This window comes from Loxodonta africana, chromosome 6 (genome assembly GCF_030014295.1).
Source record: "Loxodonta africana isolate mLoxAfr1 chromosome 6, mLoxAfr1.hap2, whole genome shotgun sequence".
NCBI lineage: Eukaryota > Metazoa > Chordata > Mammalia > Proboscidea > Elephantidae > Loxodonta > Loxodonta africana.
In genome coordinates, this window is record NC_087347.1 from 122516919 (window position 1) to 122533154 (window position 16236).

Consider the following 16236-nt stretch of genomic DNA (forward strand, 5'->3'; position numbering starts at 1 on the left):
TGGCATGGGTGTATTTCTGACTGAGCATGGTCAAACTTGAGTTTGGAAACACTGATATATGAAATTTAGTTTTATTCAACTTCCCAAATAGTCCAGAATCCAAAGAGATTAAGAACATAAAAGTGCAGAATCCCTAAGGCTCTCCCCTTGGCCTTGTCTACTCAGCTCCCCTCTAGGGGAAGCTCATACTCCCAAAACTCCCAATCCCTGTGTATGAACCAGCTCCTTCTCCATGCAACCCGGTGCGTGCCAGGCCTCCGCTCCCCTAGAGGGCGCAATACAGAATCTGATCACTAAGTGTACCGTCGCGCATGCGCCCCGGAAGCATTTCCTCTCAGGGCTGCAGCGTTTCTCAGGACGTATTTCCGGTTGTCGGAGGAGCGCACGTGCGGCCCGGAAGAAGTAACGTCAGCCAGGAGCGGTGAGGTGCCGGGCTTCGGACCGGCGGTGAAGGCGTTCCTCCGACATCATGTCTCACCTACCGATGAAGCTCCTGCGCAAGAAGATCGAGAAGCGGAACCTGAAGTTGCGGCAGCGAAACCTAAAGCTCCAGGGTGAGATGCGCGGGGCGGCCCCGCGGCTGCGGTTACTGAACGGCCCGCGCGTGAGCCGTGGCGCGAGTGCGTAGCCGAGCGGCGCGGTCGTGCTGTTAAAAGCCCGTGCGTCTTTGGTGGGGCGCGAGCAGCCTCCCCCAGAACACGTGCGGTTGTTGCGCGTGGCAAGTCAGCGCGGGACAGCGGTCAGTCGCCTTCCGTGCCGATGGCGAGTGGCTGCTTGCCCCAGAGCTGCCGCTGACCAGAGCCTCTGTTTCTCCTCACAGAGTTAGAAATAGGAAGCCTCTGAGTGTTCTCCCGGGCCCCCGGCAGCGCCTCCCAGCCGGACCGGGCTTTTCATTCCCACCCTCCCGACAGAACTCCCTGGCCACCTTCGGGTCCCACCTCACCCCCACCCTGCCGCCGTGTCGAGCCAGACACGTGGGATCTTCTCATCCCCACACACCTTCCTTCCGCATTGTCAGTTTCATTTCTGTGTCTCTTCCAAAATCCCCGTGTCGCTCTTCGCAGAGCTTTCTTTCCCCTCTCCTCCTCCACCCTACCTCTCGACTTTTGCAGCACTTCGGATTTTCACCTCTAAAAAGTTTTCTGTGCACGTCGAACGCAGTCTCTCGCTTCCAACCGTAGGTTATAAAGTCCTGAACCGCTTCTGCGCGTTTGTGTCCTGCACAGAGGCTTAAGTGAAAAGGATTTACGTGGTTGTCATTTGTAGCCCTAACTTCCTGACGTCAGGCCAGCGATCTTGAAGTAATTGTATTAGCCTTTTGGGTTCTGGATAAGATGAAAACCTACCAGGGCAGTGTTGAAAGCATAATGCCTCACCCCAATACGTATTCGGAGAAATCCTAGAGGAGGTGACTGGTTTGTGGGTTTAAGGAAATACGTTTCTGAAGTTCCATTATATTTCCAATTTCCTGTTAACGTTATTATTTCTAGGCATAGGTATAGGTGACAGTTTGAGTAAAATGTGTGGATACTTAAATCTTGTTTGTTTTTTGCTATATGTAAACAGGAAAACTATTCTGAGGTGTTTGTATATGGTAAATATTGGGACAAATAAGTGGTTTCGTCAAATCAATTCTCAATTCGCTGCCGTCTAGGGAAGTTGAGTGGAATGTTTGTAGGTTACATTTATATGACGAGGCATAATTACATGCATAAGATGTAAATGTTTTTTCAATACATCAGTCATATGTTTATCAAATATATAATAATAAAATGTTTGTATGGTAACTGCCATTGCCTGACCCTGTCTGACCTCACTGAAGTTTTCCTGTCCCAGACTCGACTCTTTGAGGATAGAGATGTGTGCTTTTGAAGAGAAGACCCCAGTGCAGGCTTTCCCCTTTCCAGCGTTTTTTCTTTAAAAAATACTTACTTTTGTTGTACTAGAACAACCATAAAATTGTCAGCAGTCTTAATAATGTATACGAAGGGGAAGAAAAAGCTAAATAACTTCAGTTCTGAAAGCCATAGAATTTCTTGGTTGAGAGTTCAGTGTTTCTAAGTAAACCTGTCATGATTTTTGTTGTTTTTAAACAGGGGCCTCAGATGTGAGCCTGTCAGAAGCCCAAAATGGTGATGTGTCTGAAGAAACTGTGGAGAGTGGAAAAGATAAAAAATCCCTACAACAGTCTATGAACGTGGGCTTGTCAGGAACCCAAAATGGAGACACACCTAAAGGAACACTGGAAAGCGTGAAAATTAAAAAATCCCCCAAGAAATCTGCCATTTTAACCAATGGGGAAGCAACAACACAGCCTCCCAATTCAGAATCAAAAAAGAAAAAGAAGAAAAAGAGAAAAATGGGGGATGCTGCTGGGCCTGGTAGGTACTTGTTGTTTCTGAACGTCGGCCATTCAGTATTTCACAGTTACCACCCCACTTTTCTTCTGTTGTTATTACTGTACGTGTATGTGGAACCTAAGAATCCCCTCCCCTCGCTAGGACACCAGAAATTAGCCTGGTAACCAAAGGCAACATTTTATTGGGGGATAAGAGATTAACTGTTTTTGTTTTAATGTTGAACTGTATGTCATGCTTTTATATTACCTAACAGCCTTGAAGAGAACGCCACACTTAGATAACAATCTCCTTGGAATTCCTGAAAATATTTTGCCTTTCTCTGACCATTTTCTGGGCTTTTTATGATAAACAGCATAGAATAGAAATGTTTTAGGGTATCTGTTTGCTAACAGGATTGTGGAATTACTAATGAAATCCGGGCTCGCAATAGACCCTATCTTCCCAAGCCTGTATATATCAAGGGGTTTTGCATTAATGATTCTTTTCATTTACCTCTTTACCCCATTCCTTCATTTTTTTCTGACAAATTACCACCACCACCACCACCGCTCCCTCCTCAGAAAGGAGACTTAGTGATAATTTAGATGTGTAAAGTGTGTAAAATACCATGGAATGTTAATTTCCAAGTGAGTAAGAGGAGCAGGATAGTGTTGGAGGGGCGGTGCCTTTTATTTATTTATTTTAAAGGTGAGTGGATTTGAATAAGCTCAGGTGAAGGAATAGACATGTTAGTTGCCATGAGAACAAACAGAATCAGAGGTAGCCTAGGACAGGGGTCAGCAAACTATCAGGACTCTATCTCTGGCTGCATTCATCACTACAGCAGCAAAGTTGAGTTGGAGACCAAATGGCCTGCAAAGCATAAAATATTTTCTATCTGGCCCCTTACAGAAGAAGCTTGCTGACCTCTAGGTTAGAATGTCGTAAACATCTATTTTATCTGAAATAAAGGTTTCATTTAGAAAGGAGCTTTGAGCCTTCCCAGATATGCCTGGCTGTCTTCATGTTGCCAATAAGCTAACCAGTTTGTGTGTTAGGAGAAATTGCTTAAATAAAAGGTGAAAGGAGATCAGGGAAAGCATGCAGGTTAGGAATTCCAGGTTTTATTTAAAGTGAGTGTGAGCCAGTCCTAAAACGATTGATGCATTTAGGGTTCCTCCTCTGCCTATGCCAAAGGCGTAATTTCTACACTGAAGCATTGAGTCACCGGGCTGAGAGATTTAATTCTGGTGGTAAGGTTTAAGAACTGTTCTGCGGAAAAGAGACGTGATGAGACACGAAGACCAGGTCATGGTTCCTGTGGCTTTTGAACATGTGAACCCTACAGAGATGGCCAGTTCCCAGAAGGGAGACAGTAAGGTGCAGGGGAGAGGCCAGCCCTGCGTTCTGGTCTAGGTCAGTTCTGTTGTAACTAGCATCACTTAACTGCCGTACATTTCTGAAAAAGCCCAGCATGTTGGTTAACCTGTTTGACCCAGAATGGAATATTTAAGAAAGTAGTAGGAGGTCAGGCGGGAAAGGTAGTTTAGGATCCCATTGTGGACTGCTGAATGCGAAAGGAAGAAGCTAGGAGGCCTTACCGCTCATCCCCCTGCCACTTCCAACCAAGGAGCATCTCATTTATATCACCTAGCTGGGTCGATGATTTCACCCCTGCTTTATTGTCTGTCTGTCTCTAGTTTCCTGAAAGGCCTTTGGCTTTTCTGTTCTTTTTAGGCCTAAAACCCTTACTGTTTGTTGGGTTTTTTTCTTTCGTCTTTAAAGCAAAGTAGTATTTATAGAAAATCTATTTTTTAATGAGCACAGGAGGAAAAGTCAGTGCTTATAATGAGTTTTAAAAAACCATTATGTTAATCTGACGTGCTTGTTTTTTGTTTTGGTTTGGTTTTTTCCAAATGAAGTATATGGAATTTGGTATAATTAGTATACTTATAAATTATTGAACTTTTAAGAAAAAATTTGATCACTTAAAGAAAAGGTGTAATATATTTAAGAAGCCTAAAAAATAAATTTTTGTTGGCAGATCTACGTGTACTTATGGTTACTAAGTGTAACCAAATCTTTTTACAAATGAAGCAAGTTTTAGTCTTTTGAAAAAGAGATTTCTTCGCAGATTAAAACTGGTATGTTTTGACATTTGGAAAAAGAATTTATAACTTTTTGTATCACAAGCCTTTTGTGATCTCCTTTGGTGTTTTGTTTTTGTTTGTTTTGTTTTTTGTTTTTTTTAATTGTGTTTTCTCCCTTGAAACCAAAGACACAAAAAAAGCAAAAACTGAAAACAAAGAGGCATCTGAAGAGGGTGGTGCCAAGGCTCCTGCAGAAACAGAAAGGAGGGTGGAACAGCCCGGTGATGAAGACGACGGCAGCGAAGTGCCCAGCCTGCCCCTGGGACTCACAGGTAACCTCCAGACAGCTTTCAAGGTATATTTTCTTAAAAATGTCAAGCCTCTCTGGATTATAGGGTGTGATGTTTCTGTTTTGACTTTTAGTGGAAAAAAGGTAAATGTGGACATGTTTTTATATCTTCCTGCTTTTTTTTCTTTTTGTGTTCCGCTTTGTGGTGCCTTGGTTCTTCACATTTCTTTATTTTTTTTTTCCTTTCTCCACTCCTGATATTTTCATATGCACACAAATAGTTTCTAGGATCCCTGGTTATTTTGGTTTGTCATCTTCTAAAACTCATTCCGTGATGAAATGGGAAAGTCATGGACCTGGAAGCCTGGAGGTTTAATACTGGCTCGGTCAGTTGTGCCTCTTCTCTGCCTATTTTTCCTTTGTGGCGCTATAGGCTCTGGACTTTAAATCAAACAGCCATCAGCAAGGAAAAACTTTGAAAGATTTTCTTGCTGTTTTTATTATTTTCTTACTATTATCATGTGACTGTGATTGGGGTTTTAGTCTTTTGCGGTAAGAAGCTTGACTGTACCCTGTAATGCTTTCAGTCATCAAAACTGATCGCTTAGGCAACTACAGCGGTATTAGATAAATAAATGGAGAAATTTGCTAATGATGAACTGTTTTCTGTTTAGGAGCTTTTGAGGATTCTTCATTCACTTCTCTAACTAATCTTGTCAATGAAAACACTCTGAAGGCGATAAAAGAAATGGGCTTTACGAACATGACTGAAATCCAACATAAAAGTATCAGACCACTTCTGGAAGGCAGGTATGCCAGACATCAGCACTTAGGCATTGGTGTCTCTGTTTTTAGCACGAGTGGATTGAAAAGAAAATACCGGTATGGGCTCGTTCATTTGCACTGTGTGTTGAGTCATGTGTTCACCCTTCATCAAAAGCCTTAAGGAGGAGGGTGTTCATTTCCGTTCCGTTGCACGATTCTTATTGCTGAGGCAGGAACAGTAGCAGTGATAAAGAAGGCAGAGGCTTTGTCTTGTTCATGCTGTAGCCTGGGTGCCCAGTACATCGTATATATTCCAGAAATGTGGGTGGAGTGAGCAGACTAAATTTCTCCTTCTTTCCCTTTTTAATATGTAGGGATCTTCTAGCAGCTGCAAAAACAGGCAGTGGCAAAACCCTCGCATTTCTCATCCCTGCAGTTGAACTCATTGTTAAATTAAAATTCATGCCCAGGAACGGTAAGCTTTCTGTTTCTGTCATCATCTCACTAGAACTTCCTTTTGTGGCTGTTACAGGCTTGTGATGACAGCCAGCTTTGCCGTCTAAATATTTTTTCTTTGCTTTTCATCTACTATTTCATTCTTTGCTTTTTAGGAACAGGAGTCCTTATTCTCTCCCCTACCAGGGAGCTGGCCATGCAGACTTTTGGCGTGCTGAAGGAGCTGATGACGTACCACGTTCACACGTACGGGTTGATCATGGGGGGCAGTAACAGATCTGCTGAAGCACAGAAACTCGCTAATGGGATCAACATCATCGTGGCCACACCAGGCCGCCTCCTGGACCACATGCAGGTACAAAAACACCATTAGGTGCGCCGGTCTCATCTTCTGTGAACATCAATTTAACAACTGACGGTTTTTCGCTCTCCTTTATCTCCTTAGAATACCCCAGGGTTTATGTATAAAAACCTGCAGTGTCTGGTTATTGATGAGGCTGATCGTATCTTGGATGTTGGATTTGAAGAGGAATTAAAGCAAATTATTAAACTTCTGCCAGGTGAGTAGGTAGCATCTGCATGTGGCTTACAAAGTACTTACTAGAGATGGGCGAGGGTCGTTCCTGTAGGAAAATTATTACATTGATATCAAAATTTTATGATAGCCAGATGAAGCAGTGTGCCAGTCAGCCTTGGAGATTGAAACGCAAGCATCAGACTTCCACAAAAAAAAAAAAAAAAAACTTGTAGCCGTCAAGTCAGTTCTGACTCATGACAACCCGATGTGTATAGAATAGAACTTTGCTCCAGAGTTTTCAATTGCCAGGCCTTTCTTCCAGGTACCTTTGGGTGGGTTCAAGCCCCTTCCGGTTAGTAATTGAGCATTTAACCATTTCACTACCCAGAAGTTTAATATTAACTTGATAAGGTGGCTTGGCATTTTAGAGATTTTAATGCAAATTAAACAGTCTTAACATATGTCTCATTATCTTTCTTCCATCTTGGTTATTATAATGTCATCTGATATCTCCCAGGTAGCCATAGATTTGCTGCTTTCTGTTAACTGAGTTTCCAGGTGTTCTTTACGCGTACGTAGAAGTAAACAATTCGTTATTTTTGTTTTTTTAGTCTTGTATCTGGCAAGATAGGTATTTCCGAAGTCAACTGGAAATCATTCAGTATAACCCTCCAGATGACCCTAGGCTTTTGGATTTTTTACATAGGTGATCATATTATCTACAAATAGACTTTCACTTCATTCACTTTTTTCCTGCCTGCTTTCACTGGCCAGAATTTCTAATACAGGGTTGATAGAAGTGGCAAGAGTGGACACCTGTGCCTCGTTCCTGATTTTACGTGGGAGAGCATTCAGCCTTTCACCATTAAGTGGTTTTAGTTGCAGGTTTTTCGTGTACATCCCGTTATCATGTTAGGAAAGTATCTTTTCTGTTCTAGTTTCCAGACAGTTTTTATCAGGAATAATTGTTAGATTTTGTCAGATGTTTTTTCTGTTTATTGAAATGATTAGATGATTTTTCTTTTTTAATTTGCTTGTTAATGTGATGAATGGTACTGATTTTCAAATTTTAGGTAACTCTATATTCCTGAATAAACCTCATTTGGCCACGAAGTATCATCCTTTTTATTACTGCTACAATTTTGTTTACAAGTGTTACATCTATATTCATGAGCTTTATTGGTCTGTAGCTCTCCTGTAGTGTCATCAGGTTTTGGTTGTGAGAGTGCCTTAGTTTGCTAGTGCCGCCATAACAGAAATACCACAAGTGGGCAGCTTTAAACGATAGAAGTTTAATTTCTCAGGGCTCAGGAGGCCAGAAGTCTGATTTAGCGTGTGGCTCTAGGGGGGGCTCCATCCTTGTCTAGTTCAGCTTCTGTGGTTGTTGTATGCTGTCAGGTTTTCCAACTCATAGCGACCTATAGGACAGAGGAGGACTGGGCCGTACTACAATTCTGGACATCCCTGGGCATGTAGATTCCTTCATCTGCCTCCTTCATCTTCAGACGGCGACCCCTGTATGTGCTTGCTCGTGTGTCTGATGCGCTCTTTTTATAACTCAGAAGTGGGCTGGGATCTCTTTCTCTCTCTTTCAACTCTAGGGAAGATTCTGGTCTCGGCTTCCGTAACCCCGGTGTTCCTCAGGTCCTTGGTGCTCTCCACCTGCTTGTCTCTGTGCTGCTCCTTAAAACTGAGAAGTGACTAGGCTTAGGACACCACTATGCTGGTGTGGTCTCATTAACATAGCAAAGACCCTGTTCCCAAATGGGATTATGTCCACAGATATGGGGTTTAGGATTCCAATAAATAATTTGGGGGGAACAGAATTTAATCCGTTACAGAGGGTAAAGCTGGTTTCAGAGAATGAATGGCAAGTAAATTCTCCTTTTTGATTTTCTGGAGAGTTTGTGTAGAACTGGTAGGATTTCTTCCTTAGATACTAGGAAGAATTCACCAGCGATGCCATTTGGGCCTGCAGTTTTACAAGAAGGTGTTAACTATAATTTTTTTTAATGGATATAAGAGTATTCAAGTTTTCTGCTTTTTTTTTTTTCCTTGAATGAACTTGCACAGTGTGTCTTTCAAGGGCTTTGCCTGTTTCTTCTAAGTCAAGTGTGTAACAGACATAAAGTCATTGGTGAGACTCCCTTCCTACCTTCACCTGTAGAATCCGTGGTGACGTCATGGCACCCAGTCCTGGTGTTTCTGCATAGGGTACTTATGGCTACGGAGAGATGAAGATTTCCTAACAGCTTGGGTTATTTTTGTGTGTATCTGTTTCAGTGCGCAGACAGACCATGCTGTTTTCTGCCACGCAAACTCGAAAAGTTGAAGACCTGGCAAGGATTTCTCTGAAAAAGGAGCCGTTGTATGTCGGTGTTGATGATGATAAAGCCCATGCAACAGTGGATGGTCTTGAGCAGGTACTTTTCATCAGTGCCTTGACCTTTAAGGGTCAAATGAGGTGATTCCTTGTAGTTGTTTTGCAGATCATCTAGAAGGCCAGTAGGTTAGCAAGTTTTTAATTCATGTGTAATGAACTTGGGCATCGTGTGACGCTCCAAGTGCGAAGTGCTGTAAACTCGGATTGGGTCAGCTCTCTTTTCTCTGTCAAAGTGTTCGGTGTCAGTGACTGTAGCCATTTGACAGTACATTAGCCTTATTTTAGAAATCTTAAAAGTCATTGGAGAAATTATTTTGGGAACAGTTTGTTATAATCAAGGCAGCAGTTTGGCTATAGCTAGGAATGGCAGTGTGTGTGCAATACTGTATTTATCTAATTTCTATAAAATTATACTGATTCATGAAGCTGAAAATGTCTGATTAATTTATATCCAGTCACCTGATCCTCTTCTAGGGATATGTTGTTTGTGCCTCTGAAAAAAGATTCCTTCTGCTCTTCACATTCCTTAAGAAAAACCGAAAGAAGAAACTAATGGTGTTCTTTTCCTCCTGCAAGTCTGTTAAATACCACTATGAGCTGCTGAACTACATTGATTTGCCTGTCTTGGCCATTCATGTAAGTGGTAACGATGAGTTTTTGTTGTTATTTAAATAGGTTTTGCTTGTCAGGCTGTATAGATGATGGGGCTGCGGTATTGCTCTCTCCTCTAAACTTGGTTCTCGGCAGTTGGTCAGCATTGGGTATTGATCCTGTGTACAGGGAGCTGTGTTGGGCACGGAGGGGACAGGGCCATAAAGGGGTGAGAGACACCATCCACGTAGGCCAGGGAGTGAACCTGAAATATAACAGGTTAAGCTCTAATGGGTGTTTTTATCTTATTCCAGGGAAGGCAGAAGCAAAATAAGCGAACAACCACATTCTTTCAATTCTGCAATGCAGATTCAGGGATACTGTTGTGTACAGACGTGGCAGCTCGAGGTCTGGATATTCCTGAAGTTGACTGGATTGTTCAGTATGACCCTCCAGATGACCCCAAGGTAATTGGCATCCTTGGGCCTTTTCTAGAAACATTCTACATTAAGGGGTGCACTTTCTGTCTGGGTTCCCTGAGAAATACCACATTTCACATTCAATAGGTTTATCTCTTAGCTGTTCAAGTCATGTTGCACTGCACAGTGCCTCTGTAGTATTCCTCTGGTCTGATAAGTATTTAGGGCTTCACAGGGCCCAGAGGGGTGTGTGCATGGGCATTTGAGAGGTATCAGGGGACTTGAGTTAGAATGTTATTTCCTTGGGGTGACCTGTTAAGAGGAACAGGTGTCAGAAGGAAATTAAAGAGATGGATATGGTCTCGTAGTCGAATAAGTTTTATTAAGACGTGTTTTCAGTAAACAATGGATTTTATTCATTTTTAACTAGCATTTAACCATGGCTGGGGAAGGCATTTGAAAGATGAAGCACACTTAGTACACGATAGTATTAATGTGACCATCATGTCCAGCCTTCCTTCATCCTTGGTCATTGCGCTGTTGCAACTTCTTTGGGGTGGTGTGTGCCAGAGGAAGTGGTGGAATGGCTTTATGGTGAAGGGTCTGTGTGACACAGCCCTGAGGGGAAATGCACCATATGGATACAGATGTTGTGACTGTCCTCTGGCCACCGCCTTGTACATCCTGGAAAGGCAAATACGTTGTAAACGGGGTCCTGTGGGAGTCGTCATTAACCAGGTTACCTTTCCGCCACAGGAGTACATTCATCGTGTGGGTAGGACAGCCAGAGGCCTGAATGGAAGAGGGCATGCCTTGCTCATCTTGCGTCCGGAAGAATTGGGTTTCCTTCGTTACTTGAAGCAATCCAAGGTAAAGGTCTTGGCTTGGAAAATCTTAGGTTGGGAACAGAGTCCTCTTGTAGGGGCTGTTTGCCAACGCAGATGGCCTTGAGCACCATTTCTAGATGTGTCAGAAGAGTGAGCTGGTGCAATGCTATTGAAACAGTTCAGCAAGTGAGATGGTACATGGTGCTGGCCCAGGAGGTGTGGACAGAAAGCTGCCCACGTGGTTCGCCCTCCACCTCGGTGCTGCTCAGCAGTACCTCTGTGTCCCCAGTCTCCTCCCACTCCTGCAACCCTGTTTGAAACCTTCACTCCCTTCAGCTCCCCAACACCTGGTCGTCTCTGCCTCTTGCCCCACCCCCACACCCCACTGTTTTCTCGGCACCTCTTCATTCTAGCACCTGTTCCTACTACCTCACCTGAAGTGGGGTTTCCCGCTCATTGTTGCTTCTCCCTCCTCTGTTCCTTATTCATTGATGTTCATATATTACCAGAGTCTCCCCCTCACAGCTCTTTACCATCTCAGCAGTCTCACGGTGAAAAGGTTAATGTCAACCCTAAATCCACCCCCTGCTCAATCTGTGCCACCCCTCGTGTTGCTCAGCACCTGGTGCTCATTGAGTTATCACTTCTTCACTCATCTGTGCCCCACAGACAAGCTCTCTGGGGCCAGGGGCCAGAGCCTAGTACAGGGCTCGGCACTTCTCCAGTTTTTGGTAAATGATGACTGATGGCAAACCCTTCCTGTAGAAGTCTGTAGTCGAGGGCAGTGTGGTAGCGCAGCTCTCCTGCTGGCCAGAAGCTTCAGGATGCTTGTCCTAGTTTCCTAGTGTTGCCATAACAGAAATACAAGTGTCTGGCTTTAAAGAACTAGTTTATTTTCTCTCAGTTTAGGAGACTGGAAGTCTGAATTCAGGGCACTGGCTCTAAGGGAAGGCTGTCTGTCAGGGTACTCTGGGGGAAGAGCCTTGTCTCAGTGTCTACAGCCCCAGCGTTCCTGAGTTCCTCAGCCATCTCCATGTGGCATTCCCCCTGCCCCACCCCCAGTGATTAGGTTTAGAGCACCTTCCATACTGTCACAGTGTCATTAACATAACAAAACCTTATTCCCAAAGGAGATTATATCGTCAGTATTATAGGGTCAGGGCTCCAACACATATCTTGGGGGACGCGATTCAATCCATGACAATGCTGCATCACTCCAAATAATCAGGATTGTGGAGATTCTTACTGAGCAGACAGTGCTTTACCAGCTTGTTGTCCATGCCTAGTTCCTCGCCTTCCCTTTCAGGAGGAAAGAAATGCCTGTTCCCTGGCATGATTGGTATGAACCCCCAGAACACTGGGAGATGAGTGAGCGGAGCAGAGTTTAGCGACTCTCCCCAGGCATTCCACAGGTCTGCTTGTCCTCCTGGCCTTTGGTGTCTATGAGCCGGGTTGAAACCACCACTGCCCAGGCTCCATCATGTCCCCAGCTGTTCCCTTTATCTCAAATTTCAGTGTTGATCTGTCCTGGTTCGCTAATCTTTATACTTTTTGTTTTCTAGGTCCCTTTAAGTGAATTTGAGTTTTCCTGGTCCAAAATTTCTGATATTCAGTCTCAGGTATGCTCTTTCACACTTAGAAGAGGTAACTTAGTCCTGGCACTGCCTTCCTAGTGTTCTGTGGGCCGTCACTGTCCTCCGGCTTGCCCCCTTTCATAGAATGGAGAGTTTGGACTGTGACCTTCATGGTCTCTTGCTGTGCTGGTTTCCTGTGCTCCTGCGCTCACTGCTTTGTTTCAGCCCCTGCCTTCCAAGAATGTTGGCATTGTTCTTACCCAAGCATGGTTTTGCACATGTCCCCAAGCCTGGAGCAAGTACATTCGAAGAAATGTTTGCTGTGGGATGGCTTTGTTCAATGGTGTGTGAAATCTGTATGTTTAGGGCAAATGACAATTTTTTATTAAAACCAATGTTTCTTTCCATTTCAGCTTGAACAACTGATTGAAAAGAACTACTTCCTTCATAAGTCAGCCCAGGAAGCATATAAGTCATACATTCGAGCGTATGATTCCCATTCTCTGAAACAAATCTTCAACGTTAATAATTTAAATTTGCCTGAGGTTGCTCTGTCCTTTGGTTTCAAGGTGCCTCCTTTCGTTGATCTGAGTATCCTTTTTTCTGTTATGAATTCATCCAGGAACTAAGGAATAAAAGCTTGACAGAGGTGACTTTGGTCATAGCCCTTGGGTTGGTATTTTGTGGCTGAGGACTGGAAGCTCAGGTGCACACCTGCTAAATGTCTGCTTGTCTTTGTGAGCCCAAAACAGATTAAGTACCAAGGTGGGGTTTATACCTCAGGCCTCAGAAAAACTAAGGAGTTTGAATGGTAGGTGGTAGGAGCCAGGGGAAGTTGTACTTTCCAGGCAGAAGCACAAAGAAAAGAACCAAACCAGTTGCCCTTGAGTCATTTCCAATGCATGGTGACCCCATGTATTGCAGGGTAGAACTGTGCTCCATAGGGTTTTCCGTTGCAGTTAGGAGTCAAGCATGTAACTGTTTGTGCCACCTGAGACTCCTGGGCTGAAGCAGAGGGGTAAAATAGCAGGGCTACTGTGGTTGCCGAGGCTGCCATACAAGGTATTCGGAGGGCAGGACACTCTAAAGCTGAAGAGAGGAGGGCACCTTTCGGTTCACTTTTGTCCTCTTAGAGCCATTGAAGGGTTTTAGACAAGGAAGAGACAAGATCAAAAGAAAATAGTACGTGAGAGTGGCTCAAGATAAGGGCACCGAGAATGCCTCTAGTCGATTCTGTTGCAGTTTACAATGTGTGTTTTGTTATCGCATCTTTTGCCGAAGAAACTGAACCAGCTAAAGCTAAACAACTAAACACCAGTTAGCGTTCCGGCAGTAATTCCTCAGGGAAGGAGAAGACCAAATCTTGGGTGGCCTGCCTTGTTGTAGGCATTTCATAAACGTCTGCTCACATAAGTAGTATGTTGAATTATATGTAGGAAAGAAAGCTTCACTTCATTAAATATCCCTGGATCAGTTCCAAACAGACGGGAAAATCGTTTGTTTTGATAATAGGGGATATTTCTTAATGTGTTCACAGAGACTTCTGCTAAATTGCCTGTTTGTGTAAGTGATTGTCTTGAATCACATTGTGTGGAGAAAATAAGTACTGTGACTTTTACACTCCTAATTTTAGTCCACAATCGTGGCCGTGGCGGATTTCTGGGTAGTTTGTCACAGAGGCTTGTGTTCGCGCGTTTTCACTGCTAAGGGAGGTCTGTGCTGGAAGGACAACAGTGTACCTGTTTTTTCCTCTGTGGAGATCTCTGTATTGCTTGATTTCCTTATCATTTGCCTTCAGACGTGAACAGCAACGACGGCAAACAGAAAAAGCGAGGAGGAGGCGGAGGATTCGGCTACCAGAAAGCCAGAAAGGTCGAGAAGTCCAGGATCTTTAAAAACATTAGCAAGAAATCACCTGGCGGCAGGCAGTTCTCGCACTGAAGACACCGTCCTTCATCTTCAATAACTTTGTCCCAAAATGAATTTGCTTCCCCTTGCTCTAACAGGGAAATTTTTGTAGCCTTTAGGATTTGGACTCACTGATCACGAAGATAAATTGACGGACTGCAAGCATTGAGGGCTGTTCCAGCAGATCTTTTTTATTTTATTTTATTTTTTTGTAGGGGGTGAGGAGGCTATAAAACAATTTTTGTTGGTTGCCAAAGGACAAAGCAAGGAATTATTTTGGTCTTGTGGTGGTGATTAGATATTTTAAATATTTTCCCTCTCAGATTTATGTCATTGTTTTAGTATAATTCTTTCTGCACCTTTCCTTCCTGGCGTCTGCAGGTTTCTGTGGAATGAATGACCTACACTGACTTGGTGTGAAAGGGAGGTGGCCTAGTGTACCGAGCAGGAGGTGCTGATGGTAGTGCCAGAAGTAGTCCCAGTGTATTTTTTGGACCTTAACAGTCACTCTTGACCCCTCCTGCAAATGCTGTGGTATAAAAGGGAAGAACTTTTGGAAATGTCTAGGGAGTACCTTTGGTTAAAAGTGGTGTTCATTTGTATATACTGCTAATATATTTTAAAACATGCGCCTTAGTTTTTTTTTTTTTTTTTTAAGATCAAGAAATGGGTTGTCATTGTTATTCAGATAAAGTCCCCTAGCAGTCTTAATATTTGGGGGGTGAGGGAGGGGAATGTGGGATTTAGGAACCTTATTTACACCGGTATAGATGTAGCATTCTGCTGTGTTGCATATTTGGTAACTTAGTAAAGACACAAGGATGGTGACTAACACTCCTCACTCACATCGGCTCATTTCCAGGCAGTATGGATCTTAGCAAACCCTCTCAGTTCTGTGGAGCACCTAGAAGACAGGGCCAACTACCAATAGACCTAGAACCGCACCGTCAAACAGCCGCTGCTCATCGTACATTCACGTTAGCGTCTTCGTGAGAAAAAAGCATCTCTCCCTGATCCATGGAACAGACGTGCAGTGCAGTGAAAATAAACAGGTCTGCAAAAGTGGCAAAAGCCAGTGGGTTAGTCAGATTTTTGTTCTAGGAGCATTTGATTTCTACTGTGTTTTGTATAGTATATTAACTGTAAACTAGTTCCAGTGACTCAGAGCCAAGGTTGCTGGCGGCATCTCGATGCGTGCCGAGAAATATTCCTGTAGAGGCCCGTTAAGTTTAAGTGCATCAGTGCACTGATGAGGACATCAGATGTGGAGGAGACAGGCTGGGAGCTGCATTCCGGAGGGAAGAGAAGAGGCTGTTTCCCGCTGGGCCCGACTTCTGGACCCTGGCCGGCCTGTCCTGGATTTCAGAATGACTACTGGCTTCCTGCCTTGGCTTCTTGGGGTCCTCATTCTTGGCATTTAGTAACTTGTTTTCCTTTTTTGTTTCAGAAATAATGTTTCGAAAAAATAGACAAAAGCAAAAGGAAGAATATTTTATCACTCAACAGATCTAAGCACTTGATATTTTGATACATAACCTAGTTTTTTCTATGCGTTTTCGTACTTTTTTTAAAATCAGAAGTGAAGTCATCTTTTACCCACTCTGTAACCACCTTGTTTCAGAACATGTTATGTTCCGGTGTCATTAAACAAAATCAGTCTCCTGTTTATTACTGTGCTTTTTTAACTCTTGCTTGGTCTGTCTGGATTTGGGGTCTTAGATACCTGCTTTTCTCAGGCTACCCGTCCTGTCTGAGCACACTAGTACTCCAATTTGTCTTACTATTGTTGACCCCAATTTTAGAAATTCCAATCTACAGAGGTTTTGTGAGAAAAGTATAAACAAAGTGGAAGAATTGGTCCTACCATGATAACTTGGCTTATTTCAGGTCGCTGCTGTGCGAGTCTAGGGGGCAGGACACCTGGGTGTGAGACTTGGCCAGTCTGGCTGGGGTTCAGATGTCAGAGGCTAGAATCGGACAAGATCCGGACAAGACTATCTTCAAGGCTCATTGCTCAGGGAGAAGGGCCCCTTAGGTTCCTGGCTGAGAGCCTGGCTGCTGGCTGCTGCGGGAGTCTG

The 16236-nt window shown here is 43.7% G+C and overlaps 1 protein-coding gene across 2 annotated transcripts; it reads left to right on the plus strand.

Annotated features, from left to right (window-relative positions):
* Window positions 1–368: 368 nt before the first annotated feature.
* DDX18 (DEAD-box helicase 18) lies at window positions 369–15824 on the plus strand. Of its 2 annotated transcripts, none has more exons than XM_003416702.4 (14): window positions 369–554; window positions 2097–2381; window positions 4618–4761; window positions 5393–5528; window positions 5858–5958; window positions 6095–6294; window positions 6385–6499; window positions 8740–8879; window positions 9314–9475; window positions 9745–9897; window positions 10606–10719; window positions 12239–12295; window positions 12664–12841; window positions 14049–15824. In XM_003416702.4, exons 1-14 carry the CDS (start codon window positions 470–472, stop codon window positions 14189–14191), a joined length of 2013 nt encoding a protein of 670 aa, XP_003416750.2. In that variant the 5' UTR covers window positions 369–469; the 3' UTR covers window positions 14192–15824. The 2 variants fall into 2 exon arrangements, with proteins under 2 accessions (XP_003416750.2, XP_023411832.2); XM_023556064.2 differs by having other exon boundaries at window positions 9416–9475.
* Window positions 15825–16236: the final 412 nt, after the last annotated feature.

Excerpts from the sequence above, each read along its gene's own strand:
- DDX18 (XM_003416702.4), top strand. The coding sequence starts at position 470 with ATGTCTCACCTACCGATGAAGCTCCTGCGCAAGAAGATCGAGAAGCGG. Across the intron at positions 5,959-6,094 it reads AAAATTCATGCCCAGGAACG|GAACAGGAGTCCTTATTCTC; the intron begins GTAAGCTTTCTG and ends TTTGCTTTTTAG. Across the intron at positions 9,898-10,605 it reads ACCCTCCAGATGACCCCAAG|GAGTACATTCATCGTGTGGG; the intron begins GTAATTGGCATC and ends TTTCCGCCACAG.